The 19,636-nt window shown below is 44.2% G+C and overlaps 1 protein-coding gene across 1 annotated transcript in view; it reads left to right on the top strand.

Annotated features, from left to right (window-relative positions):
• CFTR (CF transmembrane conductance regulator) overlaps window positions 1–19,365 on the top strand; it is a 92,567-nt gene extending 73,202 nt beyond the window's left edge. Inside the window, exons 22-27 of the mRNA XM_075743648.1 lie at window positions 1,748–1,990; window positions 3,817–3,972; window positions 13,382–13,471; window positions 15,864–16,036; window positions 16,388–16,493; window positions 17,972–19,365. Coding sequence (XP_075599763.1) covers window positions 1,748–1,990; window positions 3,817–3,972; window positions 13,382–13,471; window positions 15,864–16,036; window positions 16,388–16,493; window positions 17,972–18,178 — 975 coding nt within the window. The 3' untranslated portion in view covers window positions 18,179–19,365. The remainder of the gene's footprint in view (window positions 1–1,747; window positions 1,991–3,816; window positions 3,973–13,381; window positions 13,472–15,863; window positions 16,037–16,387; window positions 16,494–17,971) is intronic.
• The last annotated feature ends 271 nt before the right edge of the window (window positions 19,366–19,636 follow it).

The following is a 19,636-nucleotide window of genomic DNA, read 5'->3' as shown; positions in this document are numbered from 1 at the left end:
TAATTTGAAGAAGTAATCAAAGGCACAGTGCTTACTGAGTGAATTCACTCAGGTTTGCTGACATTAGGGATGCATCAGACTAACCTGATAACTGTGTTCAATGATTCATTTTCCAGACAAAGGTAATGTAGTAGATCTCATTTGTTTTCAGGAAAGCACTGGCTGTGGCTCTGTTTCAGAAATTATATAAATGAAGGAGATCAGGATTATTGCAAGAACTGTAAACTAGTTAATGAGTTGGACAGAAAGGAAATGGCATTAAGCCGTAAGTATTAAGCTGTAGGGAGGCTACTCAACAAAGATTAGATTTGTGACTGAGCTCATTTTAATCTTTTTTTAATGCTCTCAACAAAGAAAAAAAAATGTGTTGAAGAAATCTGCCAACGGCACAAAGCTGAAAGGCAATGTTAGCATGAAGGATGCTGGGAGCTGAAAGGTATTGGGTGACCTCAAATGGCTGATATAAAACAGATTTCAGTAGCCAAAGTGTAGGTTTGAATTTAGGGACTGCTAAGAATAACCTCTCTTGTAAGTAAGGATCTCCTCAGCTAGAAATGGCTAAGATGGAGGAAAGTATGGCTGACCACTGCTTGATCAGAGGAGGACTATAAGGTGTGACTGTGAAGAAAGAGCATATGATCCTAGGATGTGTTAATCAAGATATTCCTAATATAGATAGGAAAGTATCATGCCTTTGTACAATGTCCTAGTGAAACATCGTCCAAAATGCTGTGTACCTTCTGGTCAGACAGGAAAGATTAATTTGAACTAGGATGTTTGGAGAAGGAGAACATATGTTAAGAAAGAAGCTTAAACCTGGATTTTCTTTAGTCCTGGAGAACAAAGGGTGACTGGATCTAAGGTAGCCCTCCATAAATTAATGGGGAAAGCAGATAGGAAAAAGAACTATTTAGAATTTGATTAATTTACAAGAACAAACTGGCCCGTAGACTTAAAAATGTTTTCTGACCGTCTGAGCTGTGAAGTTCTAGTGAAGGAGATGAATTAACTATTTATTAATTGACCCCTAAGCCACTTCTTAAAAAAAAAAAAGCTAAAAAATCAAAAGGATCCCTTTTAGTCCCATGCTCCTTTGAAAATTCACCGAGACTGCTACTAGCAACTTCTGCCTGAAGTTCATGAACCACAGGACTTGATTATTTCACCTAATATATATAATTACACATATAAAATTAATTATAATGGAAATTCCTATAATTTTTTGGTAAAAACTATAGATAATTTCTCATAAATACTCAGATGTTAATGTCTGATGATTGTTCCTCTTTACTTAATGCTACTGCTTTACCTCTTTCAAATTCCACACAGACTGCTGATCTTTGGAGATCAATGATTATTCAAGGGAATTCAGTTTTTGAGTTAGGCAACCTCCTACAGGAGGAAGGAGTTGAAGACTCCAAGATTGCTTTCATGATCATACTTTGTTTTCATAAATACAGGTCATCTGCAGTCTTCGAAATACATTTTTAAAGACAGAAAGAGCTGTTATGTCCATTTAAAAAGGAACCAAGTGGAATCACATGTTGGACCAATGTCAGTAGTCCAAGAGCAACGGTATCTAGAGTTCTATACAAGAAGCATTCTGCCTTTGAAAATTATATCATGGTATAACTTACACAGAAAAGAGACTCACTGTTCTGGCTAGGAATTAGGAATGATTTGATTTCATTTGTTTTGATAGCTAAGTGTTAATTACAATTAGAATACTGTTTGTTTTGCTTCCTAGATGCGGTCTGTTGGACGAATATTTAAAGTCATTGACATGCCAACAGAAGAGATGAACAACATTAAGCCACAGAAGAATAAGCAGCTTTCAGATGCCCTTGTAATTGAAAACATACATGTGAAGAAAGAGAAGAACTGGCCATCCGGGGGCCAAATGACTGTGAAGGACCTTACGGCCAAATACAGTGAAGGAGGAACTGCTGTGTTAGAAAACATTTCCTTTTCAATAAGTTCAGGGCAGAGGGTGAGGCACAGTTTTGTTGTGTTTGATCAGACTTCTATTAAGTTTAACTATAGAAGTGTCATTATAAACGTATTCATTGACTACAGTATAGGTTGTGTTCAGTAAGGTTTTGTAAATGAAATATTGTCAGAAAACAAAGTAATCATCTAAAGCACCTGAAGAACAGAAAAGTCTTGCATCTCCTCTTAAATAGAGTTCATCTGTAGGATTATTGGCCACAAACAACAAAAAGGCAAGGAAAACCTGCCTCAGTCATCCTAGAAATCTTGAGGCTGTTTACACCTCAGTGAAGCACAGTGGGGGTGTTTGCTGGCCACGAGGAGCAGAATATACCAATAAGACACGTATGCAGCGGTTCCCCGAGCTGCATTCCTGTGCCTGAAGTCGTCTGCCTTCTCCTCCTGGGGAGAGGGAAGCTTGCTGGTGAGCGCAGGTGCTGGGGGCAGCCTGACCCAGGTGGAGCAGGGCACAAAAGAATACCGGCCGCTGTGCCAAGGGTAATGCACCGCTGGCTCCGGCAGCCCGAGGGTGGAGGTGCCGTCTCGCCCGTTCGATGAGGGCTCTGCGCCACCCTGAATTATTATATAACAAACCATAAAAGGCTTTATTCCTTAGAAGATTGACAAACTTAGAATTGGGGTTGCGTTCAAGAAAGAGCTTTAGCTTCAGGACAGCAATTAGAGGTTTAACACTTTGCTTTAAGTTCATGCTGAAGTACTGTCTTTGGTGGGGTAGGAAGAAACACTCGTGGAATTTCCTGAGCTGGAGCCATAGGGATGAAGAGGAGATTTTCACTCTCCCATGTAGATAAGAAAACAGGTTCGGTGACAGCTCCCTAGCCTTGCCATGAGGCAGCTCTTTGCTCCTAGTTTGGATAGCACCAGTCTCTGCCAGGTTTGGTAGATCTGTCTTGGTTTACAGGAACTGAATGTTTCAGCTACTAAGTTTGAGGGCACTAAAATTTTGAAACTGGGGGTTTGACTTCCTGTAGCACCACCCTGAAACTACTCTGCCTTTGGGAGAGAGGCACCTGTGATTCCTGGAGCGTGGAGGTGCAGGTGCCACTGCAGTCTGGTGGATTTACTTCCTGGAAAATCCCTTGAAGCAATGAAAGATACTTTTGTACTATACAGACAGGGGCATAGCAATTAAGACAAAGATCCTTTTTTCAATGGCTGTGATTTAGGAACTCAATCCAATTTTAGTGATGAACCCTGGACTGAGAGGTAGCATTTCCAGAATTCGAGAGTGCTCCTTAAACTGGAGAGGATTTGTCTCTGCCCCATAGGGAAGGACATGTAAAACAAGCAGGAAAGGGGAGAGCTCTCCTCTGCTGAGGGGATAGCATAGCATAGCATAGCACAGAACTCTTTCAGTTGGAAGGGACCTACAGTGATCATCTAGTCCAACTGCCTGACCAATTCAGGGCTGACCAAAAGTGACAGCATATCATTAAGGACATTGTCCAAATGCCTCTTAAACACTGACAGGCTTGGGGCATTGACCGCTTCTCTAGGAAGCCTGTTCCAGTGTTTGACCACCCTCTTGGTAAAGAAATGCCTCCTAATGCCCACCCTAAACCTCCGCCGGTGCAGCTTTGAACTATTCCCACGTGTCCTATCACTGGCTATCAGGGAGAAGAGCTCAGCACCTCCCTCCCCATTTCCCCCTCTCAGGAAGCTGTAGAGAGCAATGAGGACATTTACTCTCCTGTTGAGATCCATTTGCATTGTTCTCCACTGCTGAGATCTCTAAGTGTTTCTGCCTCAGTCTGTGGTTAATACGTGAGCTGTATTAAGTGTTTGCTTTTATGATTTGCATTGCAGGTGGGCCTTTTAGGAAGAACTGGTTCAGGAAAAAGCACTTTACTTTTTGCATTTTTAAGACTGCTGAATACAGAAGGGGATATCCAGATTGATGGAGTCTCTTGGAACACGGTCAGCGTGCAGCAATGGAGAAAGGCATTTGGAGTGATTCCTCAGGTAATGAGATTATTGTGTATTTGTGTGCCTTCATTTTCATTGTTTCTATATCCATATGCACATAGTTACCTTCAGGCTGGAAGTTAGTTGTTTTATGCTGAGAAACAGAAACAAACCACAAGATTTTGTGAAAAGGGGAATGGGATGGGTGGATGGATGGATGCAATGATTCACAGCAAACTACTTTTTGAGGGTTTCTATGCCACTCACACAAGAACTCTTCTAAAAATGGGATAGCACAGCACACTCAAACAGAAGTGTTCATAGCCTGCTCATCCCTGCATCTCTGAAACAGTTTGCATGTTGATTCAAAATAAGATAGTGCCACCTGAAGAAAAAAATACAATCAGCGGTGTTCTCAGCTACTGTTTTCTGAAGCCCTACATCGCACATCATGGTTAACATGTGGATAGTATACATTGCTTGTTTTCTCTGACAGGCTGGTAGCAGATTTACTGCTTTTCTCATATTTTACTAGACCACTAGCTGATCCCCAACCTGGACTTGTCACTTTGTTAGCTGTCACCTCTCATTACCAGGTGATGGTGCATGTATAAGGGAGCACTTTGTGTTATTTATGCTTGCAGCAGTCCGGCATAACAGAAGTTATACCATTTCAGAGATGAAAAAGGAAGTGGCTCCTCACATGGGTTTAGGCACCCTAATACTCTCAAATAACTGGAACAAGAAAAATAGTCTAAGGAGGAGCAAAAAATTAAACCTAGGGCTTCTGTGTCCCTTGCCAATGTCCCTGCCACGGGAGCAGTGTCCTACATTAGTTACAGGTCTGGATTATTTGTCTCAAGAATGAACATTATCAGCTGCATGCAGTAACACTAAAAAGTGATCTGTCACTGTAAAAGTAGCTGTGTGGTGTGGTCGACACGCTGGAGGGAAGGGATGCCATCCAGAGGGACCTTGACAGGCTGGAGAGGTGGGCCCGTGCGAACCGCATGAAGTTCAGCAAGGCCAAGTGCAAGGTCCTGCACGTGGGTTGGTGCAATCCCAAGCACGACTATAGGCTGGGCGGAGAATGGATTGAGAGCAGCCCTGAGGAGAAGGACTTGGGGGTATTGATTGATGAGAAGCTCAACATGAGCCGGCAGTGTGCGCTTGCAGCCCAGAAAGCCAACCGTGTCCTGGGCTGCATCAAAAGAGGTGTGACCAGCATGTCAAGGGAGGTGATCCTGCCCCTCTACTCCGCTCTTGTGAGACCCCACCTGGAGTACTGTGTCCAGCTCTGGGGGCCCCAGTACAGGAGAGACATGGAACTGTTGGAGAGAGTCCAGAGGAGGGCCACGAAGCTGACCAGAGGGCTGGAGCACCTCTCCTATGAGGACAGGCTGAGAGAGTTGGGATTGTTCAGCCTGGAGAAAAGGCGGCTCCGGGGAGATCTAATTGCGGCTTATCAGTACCTGAAGGGGCCTACAGGAAAGCTGGTGAGGGACTGTTTATCAGGGAGTGTAGTGACAGGACAAGGGGTAATGGGTTTAAGCTGAAGGAGGGTCGATTTAGATTAGATGTTAGAAAGAAATTCTTTACTGTGAGGGTGGTGAGGTACTGGAACAGGTTGCCCAGAGAGGTTGTGGAGGCCCCATCCCTGGAAGTGTTCAAGGCCAGGTTGGATGAGGCTTTGGGTAACGTGGTCTAGTGGAGGGTGTCCCTGCCCATGGCAGAGGGGTTGGAACTAGATGATCCTTGAGGTCCCTTCCAACCCTAACCATTCTATGATTCTATGATTCTATGAATGAAAACTGATGGAATGACCTGCATAATTTTAATGCCACATTTTCTATTTTTGTTGTTGAAAGCTGTCAGTCCTTTCCAACAACACTGATATAGGAGTAACATGTACTGGCTTTCCCTTCTTTGAAAGCTATACACTGAATTACTTGTGGTATCGGGAGGCAGATGGACACCAGTTGCAGATCAGCTGGCCGCACTGCGAGGGGATGCGCAGTCTGTCCTACCTTTTCCCATCCTTGAGGGGTGGCTACTATCCCCAGAGACTCATAAGTGTGGTTTGATCCTTGGTCACCCTGGTTTGTCCACTCCTTGACACCCGAGGAGTGGGCCAGCCAGGGTGACCAAGGATCTCCTTTTGACTGTCAGTTGTCAAATCCTTATTGTGCTATTTCCCCCCTTCCATCCCCACCGTAAAGGAGTTGCCAGCTGCTTTCCGTGCATATTGGTTTGTTCCCAGATAGTCTACTGTCTTAAAAAGGTGGTTACTCTCTTAGAAAGCTGGTGAGCTGCAGTGAACATATATATGGTACAATGCTGTTGTGCACTGACTACGTGAGGTGCTTTAAAATAGTTGGAGAGACTCTGGAACAGCCAGCTGATTTACCGGAAAAATATGCTTAGGTTTACATTTTCAAAAGAGTGTTTTTTCTTTTCCATAACCATCATAGCAGAGCAGAGGTCTGTCTTCACTTTCACCCTCCGCTGGGTATGTAGGCTGAATCCTGCTGTCTACCACAATACAAGAAACCAAACTAATCATAGTGAAGTCACTAATATGACTGTCACTCAGTCGCTCTAGTCACTCCTGATATATTTCAGTGTCACGGAGGTGGGGTTTAACTCTGACCAGGCTGTCCCTGGTGGCACTGTCTTGGCTTTGGTAGCCGTTAAAAGATGTTGAAATGCTTGTCCTGGGAACACAATGGCTTTGATTTTGCAAACACAAGGGGGATTCAGAATTTAATTTTTCTACTTAATGATCAGTTCTGAGTTGTGATAGCTTCCCTTTCAAAAATCTTATCCCATAGTAGCCTGAGTGGCATTTTTTAAAGTAGGCATGCAAAGATGGCACATCTCTCTCCTCTCTGCATTTCCACAATCATGCTCTGAAATTTCCTCAAAGACAGCAACTTTTTAGCACTTTGACCTTGCCAGAACAGACCCTTTCTTCACTGCCAAGCTACACCCCCAACAAAACAGAACCAAGAGAGTGGTGGTGAGCCCACTAGTTGGATTTATTTCTTGCCTGAGCTCTACCAACAGTGTGGTTGGTCACACTGTGCCTGCTGAGCTGAGGCTTGCTTGGCAAGCTGCCCTTTGATAGCTGACCTGTCATCACCCTTTCTGTCCTCTCTTCAACATTTTCAAGTCTATCTATTCCTGTAAACTTTTATTTCTTTATTATTGCTGGTTCAGTTCTGCAGCATGATTGTTGGTTGCAAGCATGAAAAACATCACCCCTTCAGATCAAGGGAACTGCAGGTGCAGCAGCATCTATGTAGTTTGGAGGACAGGTATGTTGTACAGCTGTCCTTAATGGATGGCTGCATAGGATGAAGGATGCTTTTACCAGTATAAGCTATGTCTTCATTGGGAAATTTTCCTGATATAGCTATACAGCCAAGTATAACTTTCTGTATTGGAAGGGGCTTCTCTGTCTCTCCCATAGTCATCCTTTTGCTCTCAGCCCCTTCTTCCTTTGGAGTGTGGTTGCCCAGCAGAGTTTCTGCTTTTCATCTCCAGCTGTCCTTGGGAACACATGGATTGAGGAGAAAACCAAATGCTTGGTAACAAGTAGCCTCCTTGTCCCAGTGAAAAATATGATTAATAATTCTCATAGCTGAGTACTCACTATAAAGTCACTAATGGTATAGAAAACATCATTCTGCAAACATCAGCAAAATGCAAGAGACATTTATTACATGAGCAATTGTAACTTGCCCTTCTGCTAGTGAGTTGCATTGTTAGTTCAATGTTAAAATTACACATTTAGTTCAGTTTGGAAGTCCTTGATACATGGATCAACGCCAAAAAATCTCAGCCCTCCATTCTCTGGAAGGTCATGGGAGTTGCCAGGCTGTTTGCGTGCTTCAGCTGCAGCTCCTGTCCCAAAGGCTTGCCAAAGAACTGCACATTATGCCTCAAAAGTTCCCACATTCAGAACGAAATGAAGTTTTCACCAGCACTTTCCCAGCAGGGAAGAGAAATTGCATATGCTACCCTGCCTTTCCCAGCAGAACAAAGGGAGCTTTTTGTTCTTTGCTGTTCACCTGCGTCTTCAGAATAGGGGAAAAAAAAGTTGCCTTTCCTTTCCTGGGAGGCTGGCCTACAGCAACACATGGATATTTGCCGTCTCTTAGGAGAGGCTTTGCTAACAAAAGGAGAATGGAGCTCTACCTGAGGCATGCTTCCTCATGAAAACTTTCCAACACTCTCCTTCTCTTCCTTATCCCTAAATTTCCCAATTTAGAAGAAAAGAACTGCTTTTCCTCTGTGGGAGCCTCATTGATGCGCACCCGCACGGCACACACAGCGTCCCAACACACTGCCGTCTGCTCCGTGCGGGCGATGCTGGAACGGCCTGCAGGGTGGTCAGGGATCACACTGAGCCAGAGCAAAGGCAAAAACCTACTTCTTTCAGTATCTCAAATCCAGCTGTCAGCACATTGCAGTGGTGTGAAGGGGTAAATCATATAAAACACGTTTCCTGGAGCGCCCACAAGGAAGTTCCTTCCTGTAGCTCCTCACACGCTGGTGCTGCTGAAGCACAGCCTGACCACAGCGCTGCTCCTACAGGATGTTTGTCATTCTCATGCATAACAATTACTCCAGCGATAACAGGCTGTTTGACGTATAATCACAGCCCATCATCCTTGGACTTTCTGGGCAGTCCTTTCTGATGCTTCTTCTGCGTCTGGTCCCCACCACATTTCCAGGGTGAGGACATCCAGCTGCACCTGGTACACACTGAAGCTCTTTAGTGTACAGGTCCTCATGCAGATTGCATCCTGAAGTATTTAATGGAGTCAAAGTGAGAAAATGCCTTCAGAAATTTGGCTTTGAATAGAGAACAGGAGACCTGCAGCCAATTTTCCAATAAAATAAATGAGGAGAAACCTGAGACCCATAAGGTGCTGCTAGCGTAAAGGAAGAGTGACTTCTGGTGTCTTCTTGAGTGTTATTCCGCTGCATCCTGGAGGATCTCACACCATTGTCTATGTGTAAATACTCCATATGGACTTAAAAACAAGCTTAGCATGGAGGATGAGATTACTACAGTTTGTGGGACTGCCAGCTGACAAAAAAAATTAAATAACTTTTGCTCCTTTGTTTTACTTAAGAAGTGAAATTTCGCAACTTTTATCTTTGTAGTTCCAATTTTTCAGTAGCTATCTCACTTTATTCATGATATCTGTCTGTCTCTCTGCCTGTCTGTCTCCAGCACTGTTTCATCGCCTCTCATACCCTTCAGGGCTGTTCACTTTCGGAGGTCGCTGGGGTGGCTGTTTTGCAGCGCGCCAGGGCGCTCCTGCATGGTGCAGCCTGCTGAGCCCCGCCGCACCCCAGAGGTGGTCCTGCTGCGAGAAGGTCCCCCGGAGGCTGGGTTCCTGCAGGGCATCCAGATGAGTCAGCATCAGCATACTGGGGAGCATCTGCTGCACCAGACCCATGCACAGAGCACCCGGGGACATTAATTAACTGCTCATTTCGGGCAGCATATAGGTTGTTTTCTGCATCATGGACTCAGTGTTGCCAGGAGCTCTTGTGGTTACCAGTAAGCTCTATGGGAGGCAGAGGTTTTAGCATCTTCAGGGGAGAATGTTGCAGTGGTCCCAAAAAGCTTGCAGAAGGTCTTCATTGCTCCCATGCTCTTATTCTTGTCTATAAATATTTTAATGTCAATGTAAAGTCCCTAAAGGACACTTAAGAAAACAAAACCTCTAACTCTGCACCTAACACTAAAGCGTTCACACAGCAATTTGATTTTCTTTCATGTTGATATTGTTGCCATAATATATAGGAAGCGGAGGAGGCTACATAGAGGTCATATTGTTGCTACTCTTAACTTCTCTGTGTGGAGCTGGTGTCTTGTTCCAGCTGATGCGTTTGTTCTCCAACCCTGGGGCATATGGGAACAAGGGTCCATGGGTCTGCTGAGGACCCGCACCTGTGTTGTCTTTTGTTGCAACAGGAGCTGCTCACAGCCAGGATCCTCTCACTCCTTAGCAGCCTCTTGTCAACTGATTCTTTATTCTCTGTATGCATTTGCTTAGTGCTGTGGTTTAACCCCAGCTGGAAGCTAAGCACCACGCAGCCGCTCCCTCACTCTTCCGCGGTGGGATGGGGGAGAGAATTGGAAGGGTAAAAGTGAGAAAACAGACAGGTTGAGATAAAGACAGTTTAATAGGTAAAGCAAAGCTGTACACAAGCAAAACAAGACAAGGAATTAATTCACCACTTCCCATGGGCAGGCAGGTGTTCAGCCATCTCCAGGAAAGCAGGGGTCCATCGTGCATAACGGTTACTTGGGAAGACAAATGCCATCACTCTGAATGGATGCCCCCTTTCCTCTTCTTCCCCCAGCTTTATATGCTGAGCATGACATCATATGGTATGGAATATCCCCTTGGGTCAGTTGGGGTCAGCTGTCCCAGCTGTGTCCCCTCCCAACTCCTTGTGCACCCCCAGCCTCCTCGCTGGTGGGGTGGGGTGAGAGGCAGAAGAGGCCTTGGCTCTGTGTCAGCACTGCTCAGCAGGAACAAAAACATCCCTGGGTTATCAGCACTGTTTCCAGCACAAACCCTAAACACAGCCCCATACTAGCTACTATGAAGAAAATTAACTCTATCCCAGCCAAACCCAGCACACTTAGGTACTCCAGGGTCTTGGTTCTCCACATAACACTTGAAACACTTAGGAAGCGTATTGCCACAAGCTGGGTGTATCCCACACCGTAACCAATGTGCAGAGGCTCTAGCCACTGAGGGGGATTAATGCCCTTCAGGGGTTGATTTACAATATTTGGGGTGGTCAGAACATAAACATGACCATATTTATATTCCTGAGTGTTTTGCTTGTGGGTGGATGACAGGTCTGAGAAACTATTTGTTGTATGATCACACCCATTATCATCCTGGGTGAATTTGAACAAGTGACCGAGAAGGAAATGGTTCCAGATTTGCTGCCAGTCTCCCCAGCCATCCATCTCCCCTTCAAACACTCTCCTTATTTCTACTTCTTCCATATTTATAAACAACACATGAATCTATGGGATTCGCTTTTGGTTTTTTTTCACTTTAGACTTCTAGCTTTTCAGAATTTCGGGGGGTGGGGTGGTGGGGTGGGTGTTTCTGCTTTTTTAAGTGGGCTCTAAACTGCCCATGTGACTCACATGGTATTTGCTAAGTGAACTCTATGTGGTTTCTAATGAGCTGGGAGGAAGAAGGTGTTGATATGGAGAGACAAGTACCAGAACTCAAGACAATGAAATATTTACTTTGTGGGGGAAAAAAAAAAGTGCTTTTGGGAATAGCTTGCTTTTAGTGCCCTGCGTCTTGAAAGCACAGTTATTAGGAATAACAGAAGTTTCTGAAGAAAATGGTTCCCTTTATTTCTCTGTCTGCTGCACTTCAGCAGGAATGTTATTCATCCCTATCTTCTTTAAAACTGGTTTGTTAAGTTAACTATTCTTTACCACTGAGAAATGAAAATACCTATTCCATTAGTTAAATGTACGGTGCTCAAAGTGTGAACAAACCTACGTCTGACACTGTTTCCACAGTGTTGTTATTTCCACCGCACCCACTACTTGGAGGAATCTAATCCTGCTGCAAACACGTTGTCGCCCCGCTCACACCACCTAACCAGCGCAGGGCATGGGAAAAGGGCTGCGCTCTACTTCACCGAAGCATTCATTGTTATTAACAATCATCATTATAAAGGAAAGAGTCTACTCTTTCCCCTAGTCTCTACCGAAAGTGCTTCAATGGCTTTTAGCTGTGGGCGCTGCTGCCTGGTGAAGGTATCGCCGCGCGGAAATCCACCCCGCTGCCTGCAGGGCACCGCGCTGCAGCTGCTTTTCTCCTCTGGTCTCTTGAATCAGGTACTTCCTTCTCTCTGACACCAGAGAAGTTATTGGCAATGGCTTACATACTTTAATTAAGCAAATTAGTTAATGCAATTTATTTTTCTCTGCCACGTTTAAACTTTTAATTAATCATAATGAAATGATTAATGTAAATGTGGGTATAAATCACTTGGAAATCTGATGAAAAAATGCCAAGTTCCCAGGTTAGGTCAGATGGAAATGGTGGTAGACTGGCCAAACTCTGGGACAGTACTTGCTAAGTATATTCTCAGCCGTTCTCTGCCGGTACAGCTAGTCCTTCACTGCTTTCGGTAGCGTTTGACTACCAAGACTCCCAGAAATTATGTGGCTGTGAATCACTGGCATTTCAACACGTTTTTCTCTAAATAAAGGAAAACAAAAAAGAAAATAATTGTCTCACATCTTTCCTCTTGGTATTTGTTCCGTACGTACAAGGAAAGAGCAAGCAAGTGGTAATATTTCTCAAGAAGGCACTTATCTTCTTTGAGAGCAAGTTCTCCCTGCTACAAGCAGCAGGTGTACCTTGCAGCATAGACAGCAACAGCTTGGTTTTATCTCATAAGAAATGTTGTGCAACCTCAGCGTCCCTTGAAGAACCTAATTTCCACCAGAATCTGACACACCCACCCCATGTAAAAAGAGATTAAACAAATATTTAATTTTGCCTGAGTCATTGCTTTTCGAGCTACAAAACGTGTATCTAAGGGATGTTCGCTTAAATCTGCTTGCCTAAGTTGATGAGAAAAGCAGAACCGATTAGTAAACTTCAGGGCGAGAAGGATGCGCTGTCAGTGCTGGCAAATGTGCATCCTCTGCATCTTGTGTGATGGAAGGGAGGCGTGGGACAGAGCGGGGAGAGAGCACGGGCCGTAGCATCACTCAGGGAAACCTCGTATGAGAACGGGTTGTTGCTGCTACAGTCGTGAATCAAGTCGTGCTGCGTCACATCCCAGTGAGGTGGCAGTGAGAGAGAGAGGAAAAGAATTCCTCTTTTGAGATAGGACTGGGACGTGGTGAAATGTCAGGTAAAAGAGTGATGCTAATATACATTTGGCTGGAAGGGATTAGAAAAAGAAAAATTCAGTGATGAAAAGCAACTTAGGATGCTGTCCCCGAATACTGACAAATATCCAGGAGGTTTTTTTGGTCTCAAAACAAAATTGTGGGAACACACACTTTGGGTCGGTGATTTTTTTTTTTTTTTGTTTGAATACATTTCACATACTAAAGAATCAAAAATGGTTTTTAAAAGGTTTATTCCAAATTGGAAATAAAGGGAATCTTTTGTCCTGAAACTGCTGAAATGTGATTTTTACTGTTTTTCAGACAAGTTTGGGTAAGTTTTTATTTAAGACATTTGCCAAAAACTGAACATAAGGATTTTTAAAATCTGTTTTTTTGGTACAATGTCTCCCAAAATTTTTAATAATCTGCAGTAAGGTCTATCTGTTAATGGTTGCAGGTTATTCTTCTCTGCATGCTTTACAATTTACAATGCTTTACACAATGTTTCATGGTATCTATTTACCTGTCTGTATATCTTTTTTGTCATAGAAAGTGTTCATATTTTCTGGAACTTTTCGTATGAATTTGGATCCTTATGGGCAGTGGAATGATGAAGAAATATGGAAAGTTGCAGAGGAGGTAAAACTGTTCAGCATTATTTGTATCCCTCTGGTGAAGTGGCTGTAACAGAGTGCAGTTTAGGTCAAATGATCGTCATATGTTACATTTACAGAGAGTCTTAGAAAAAAAAAGTGCTGAGGAAAGATAATGTTGTGCTATAAACCACGTTTCACGTTTCCTTATTACCTAATAAAAAGGCACCTTTGACAGAGATTAAAAAAAAAAAAAAAAAGAAAAGATAAACTTCCACACAGTACGGTGTGGGTTCCTCATGCAGTGATTTATCATAGGTGAGGTTTTATGTTTGGCTCTGCGGGGTGACGCTGGGAGAATAAAAAGTGGAGAAAGCTGATACAGCAAAATGTCCTGTAATCTTTTATCATTTTAATGCTTTGACAAATGTATGAAATCTCTGTGAGGCATTTTTCTACCAAAATGTGTAAAAATGACTAGTAAACATTTTGGAGGCCAGAAAAAAAATTGAAAAATGTCTGTGGCCTGTCCTAGAAATAAGATTGGTGTTATGCAGTAGGAAATATTTTATGTTCAGCTTAGAAAAATCTTTCCTCAAAGTACTTTCCAGCTATTGGAGTTCTCAGGCCAATGTGAAGCCAGAGGAGAAGGAGCACTCTCTGACATCGCGTTCAGGCTTACGTACTGCTTGCGTCACGGGCAGCTGCCTCTTCCACGGAAAATAAGAATCATGGAATATTAGATTTTATGAACCTGAAGATTTTCTTCTAATTTGATGTTGAGGTTTTAGGAACTTTCTTTTTTTTTCCCCCCGAAGATTAGGGCCCAGATGTTTACAGTTCTGTTTCCAGGCTGAGCCGAGCCCCACGCATTACGGTTGTCAGATGCCACCTAATGGCTCTGGTAGTGCTGGATAGGCTGCACACGTGTACGCAATGCCCGGAGAAAAGGCAGGTCAGAGTTACGCGAGGGAAGGGGCTGCAGCCTAGAAAGCAGATTTCTCTTTCCAAGGTAGGGATGACCAAATTAATACAGACTCAGCAATGAATTGGTGCCATTTTCCTTGTTCGTAGCAAATCTCAAGTACCAGAAAATGCTTACAAGTGTGGGACTTAATCCGAAAGCTTCCTCCTGCTCCTTCCAGGAGGTTAACTCTGCTCAGCTGCTTGGGAAATTATCTGATTTCCTCCCTATGTTTGGAAAAGAGGGAAGTAGACACTTTCTAGGAGTAATTTACTGTCAAATAAAAACATCACGACATTTTTGGTTAAATGATGTGACAGCAGATTTTCAGCCACTCCTAGCAGAGGGAACGGGGTGCTCAGTGCCGTGCTTCTCCGCTTCTCCGAGGCTGGGGAAAAAATGGAGTGCGGATTAACATCCCCCCTTCTTGAAAAAGACAAGCTCTACTTCTGCTTTTGAGGATTGTTTTCACTGTGTGTGCGAATCGAGCCTGGGATTTTAAAAAGCTAAACCTCATTTGCAATGGCATGAAAAAAACCTTATTTTGAAGTGTTTATGATTAAAGAGTTTGGCAAATCGGTGTGTTATACAGGGGTTTTCATTGCACAGGCGAGAGAGCAAAGCAAATAGAAAAGGAAAAGAGCTGTAATACTTTTTAGTAGGAGTGATTGGATCGTTTCCAAAGTTCATGCTCTTGAAACCTGGCTCGCTAGTGACAGTGAGTCAGTGTAACTTGGGGAGCATGGCACAGAAAGAAAGTCAACTGTCAGCTTATTCCTGACCCACGCTGGCTGCTGAGGATTTAGAGGATTCTGCTGAAATCAGAATCAGCTTTTTATGCTCCTCGCAATCAGCTGCAGAGAGCAAGGCGTTGTCTGAACAGATGTCAGATCTTTCGCTTTTTATTACCCCTTTATTTCAGCACCTGAACCTGTCAGACTTGTGTCAGCCTTTGAGGTGAAGTTTCACCCTTGCAGTCAGCTGTCTGGATGCTACAGGTACACGGACAGACCTTGTGCAGTTTTAAGAGGAAAGCACCTTTTCCAGCTATTAGATGCAAAATTTCATTAAAGGACAAGATGTGCATTCAAAAGAGAAGTGAGGCACAAAGCACTGGCCTTAATAAAAACATGAACTCTTCAGACACTCCACAGACGTACCCACACTCCCCAGTTTAATGTGGTTTCCATGTAAAATGGAAACAAAAAAGAGAATTTTTTTTTTTTTTTTTGCCTTGGAATGCAAATTGCAGATCAGTAATATTTAAGAAACCCAAAGGGGGCTCTTCATAAACCACTCGGGTTCCATTGCATTTTTATAGCGTGTTTTGGAGCAATGCAACTCACATATGTCTCCTAGTTCTCATATTTTACAAAAATTTCTCTGTAAACACTGCTGATTAGGCCAAGGAGCCGAGGACTGACAAGTAACCTGGTATCTCACCGATTTTTCCTGTGCTTTCTCTTTCCTGCAGGTTGGGCTGAAGTCTGTAATTGAGCAATTTCCAGGCCAGCTCGATTTCGTTCTTCTGGATGGAGGCTGCGTCCTCAGTCACGGCCACAAACAGCTGATGTGCCTGGCCCGGTCAGTTCTCAGCAAAGCTAAAATCTTGCTGCTCGATGAACCAAGCGCTCACCTGGACCCTGTGTACGTTTTGATCATTTGTTCTATCTTCTAATTTGAAATAAGAAAATCAGTGAGGCAGCACCACCGAAAGAGACCTTTTGTAACTTGTCTGCTCTGTTACTAAACCTGATTTCAGTAATATATGTTAGTAATTCTGCCTGGGGGATCAGGGAAGCCTAGTTACAACCTTAGCTTTACAGCCGATACGCACTTCCGCAGCAGAAATGCAGCGTGCTGAGACACTGCAGTGTTGGTGTCCACGCACGTGACCTTTACAACCCGCAGCTAGACTATTAAATACCATCAATAAAGTTATGAGCTGCGCTGGCACGTACATTGCAGTCTAAACGCTGGTGCTTGTTTGCCTTTCAGAACTTCCCAGGTGATCAGGAAGACTCTGAAGCACGCGTTTGCCAACTGCACGGTGATACTCTCCGAACACAGGCTGGAGGCGATGCTGGAGTGCCAGCGATTTTTGGTGAGCGTTTCTCGTAGCGTGATGCACTGTCGTTACGTTACATTCGACGAACGTGCGAAACACACCAAGCAGAATCGATGAAGCTGGCTGGATTGATGGGGGTCATTCAGGGCAGTCGGGCAACCAAGTCACCTGCAGGAGAGCAGTAGGCTCCTGTTCATAGACACCTGCGTTCGGATGAGCTGGGTCACGTTATGGGAGAGCTGGATTCCTTCTTTCAACCAGGACAGTTGTGTAGGTCATCCAGTCGCTAATTCAGGTGCTGACTGGCTCAGGAGCTCCAGAAAAATCCCGGTGTCTCACAGAGCTTTACCATTGCTACTGCAGAAACAGCTGTACCTGCTCTCGAGCAGCGGGAAGCTCCATGGGGCAGAGGGGTTTCCTGAGAAAACATCGCATGCTCAGAATCACTGATTTCTTTCATCAAGCCACTTGAATATTCCTTTCTTGTTTAATCAAGGTGACAAAGTATTGAAGTCCTGGGGTATTTCCTTTGTTATATAAAAATGGTTAGTAAAGGAAATAAAAGGCAAATTATGTAATTGTTCTTAAAAATGAGGTTCCTTCCTCTGATTTCTTGACTCTTCCATAAAAGAGGACCTTCATTTTATTAGCAGAGTGAAACATCATTTTCCATGTGTATTTGCTTGAGTGTATTAGCACAGCAGGAGGAATACGGTCTGAAGTTGAAGCAGTCTATCCGTAGGCAGGTTGTACACGCGTTTGGATGTGCTGCTCCTCTACGTGCGCGGGACTCCAGCCCTGCCGCCAGCCCGCGGCCCGTGCTGCGCTCGGCTGTGTCGGCAGAGTCCCGGCAGGCAGGCAGCCTCTGCCCGGAGCCGGTTTCCCACCGTCTGAACAACATTTTAGCAACAGAGCTGCTAAAAGCTCTTTCCCATCAGACCTGTGCCCTCACCCGAGACGTGCTGGCATTGCAGTGCCACTGGAGGAGCCTGACCTTTCCCCGTCTGCTGCCTGACAGAGGAGGCTGGCACAGCCGTACAGGGCAAACCTGTTGTCTCCTTCAAACACAGGCCAGCAGTGCTTCCTTGTTTGGCGAGAAAAAAGCAAAGAAGGCCTGGCACCTTCCTGGCAGCTTTCTCCCTCTGCTTGCGATACAACTTCTGTTTTCTGCAGTTAACGCTTCCTTAACCTGGCAATTTAGCGGTGCTGCGGAAAAGCCGCGGTACCTGGAGACTTCAACAAACAATCTCAGAGGTAAAAATCAAGTTGCAAGGAGAAACCAGCAAGCCCAGTGGCAATTTGTAACTTGAGCAATAGGCACCTTTTCCGCATATTAAAATTTTAATGTCTGTTTTTATGGTTGTAATTAGAAATTGCAAACTGTAAATCAGGCTTTTCCTGATAGAAGAAGATCTCGTTAGATCTTCACGTCTCTTCCCTGCTCCGTTGGTTGTGCTTGCTGAGTTCTGTCAGCACCGCCATTGCCCATCTAACGGAGTGATATGTTTCTTCAGGTAATCGAGGACAACAAATTGCGGCAGTACGAATCCATTCAGAAGCTGCTGAACGAAAAGAGCTCCTTCAGGCAAGCCATCAGCCACGCCGATCGCCTTAAGCTACTCCCGGTACACCACAGAAACTCCAGCAAACGCAAACCTAGACCCAAAATCACTGCCTTGCAAGAGGAGACGGAGGAAGAAGTGCAGGAGACGAGGCTGTGAGACGTGGCATGGACACCTTCTTTGTGGAGTGAATCTTCAGCAGTGCCCCACGATGACAGGACCAGCACTTCTGAACCTGTGGGAGCCATGCGCAAAGTGGACCCTGCAGGAGGTGTCCACTGCAGCAACTACACGTGCATTTGGGAATGACTTCCCTTCCATGGTTAATTGTGCGCAAGTTAGTACATTCTTTGAAGTTTTGCCACTTTTAATGGTAAAACCAGACTTCCTTTGAAAAGCTGCTCTAATTTGGTACAAACGAGGTGGCGAGCAGAAGTGACCTGCTTTGCCCGACATAATCGTTTCAGAAAACTTTTAGAAGTGTTCTTGCTGGGGTGAGAGGTCCAGACAGCAGGAAGAATATGAGAAAAATAATCAAACCTGGGTGGAATGTAGAAAAATCAGAATGTAAAAAGCTGCTTTGGATTCACTTCCTGCAAATGAATTAAGGGACAATATCAGCAAGGCACACAAAAAACTTCCTCCTCTTTGTTTTTCATACAGCAACTGTAATTTCAACTTAGCAGAAAAGGCCAAATACCCTTTCGCGACAGCTCACCGCTCCGCGCATGTAGGTGAGAATGAAGGGAGGATATTGACTTACAAACCAGTCAACATCTGTCATGTCTCCACGGTTAAGGGAGATTTGGTATTTCCTCTTAAAACCTAGAAGACCGTCAACCCGACCCCGCACACGCTCGCAGCGGGATGAGCGCAGGCTGGCAGTGGTGTCTAGGGGAAGGTAGGACTCCCGGCAGTGCAACTCTAATAGTCTGCGTAGGTCTGGCACCTTTACATGCTTTTTACTCTGGCCTAAGGAAAAAAAAAAAAAAAAAAAAAAAGAAGAAACATCTCTGAAGTAGACTTTAATAATGAAATTAATTTTTATACTCTTCTGGTTTGCAGTTTTATGATGAAACTGAACTTTCTCTAGGATATTTTATTTATTTTAATATTGTTGCAAACATTTACTAAGGAAATGATGTATTTTAAGAGTGATTATGTACTATAAAGAAAAATATATTTGTACAAAAAGTTTTATATTTGGATTGTTGGGTTGTTTGTTGGGTTTTTTTTGCTACTAGTCTTTGATGTCACATTATGATAGAGCTGTTAAAAATGAAGGCAGCCCCAGAGTTAGGCCAGGTACTGTCCTATACTGTCTTTGTGCACTAAAGTATTCTAGCGATACAGACATTTTAGAATATTTTTTTCTTTAAATAAAAAATAATAATAATAAAAAGAAACTGCCTGTACGACACGTTACAACACACACGGCCCCCCCCCCCCCCCCCGCCCTATTCTGCCACTTCCACTTCAGCCATTGCAGCCTATCAAAGCACGCGCATCATTTTTAATAAACAATTATCTTCACTAAGAAATAACGATGTTTATTAGGAGGCCAGCCGGTGCGGCCCGGCCCGCCCTGTGAGCTGCCCGCGGGGCCGGGCCCGGCGG

This window comes from Balearica regulorum, chromosome 1, assembly GCF_011004875.1.
Source record: "Balearica regulorum gibbericeps isolate bBalReg1 chromosome 1, bBalReg1.pri, whole genome shotgun sequence".
NCBI classification, from domain to species: domain Eukaryota; kingdom Metazoa; phylum Chordata; class Aves; order Gruiformes; family Gruidae; genus Balearica; species Balearica regulorum.
The sequence above is the reverse complement of the archived record's forward strand: the minus strand, read 5'-3'. Positions and strand labels throughout refer to the sequence as shown.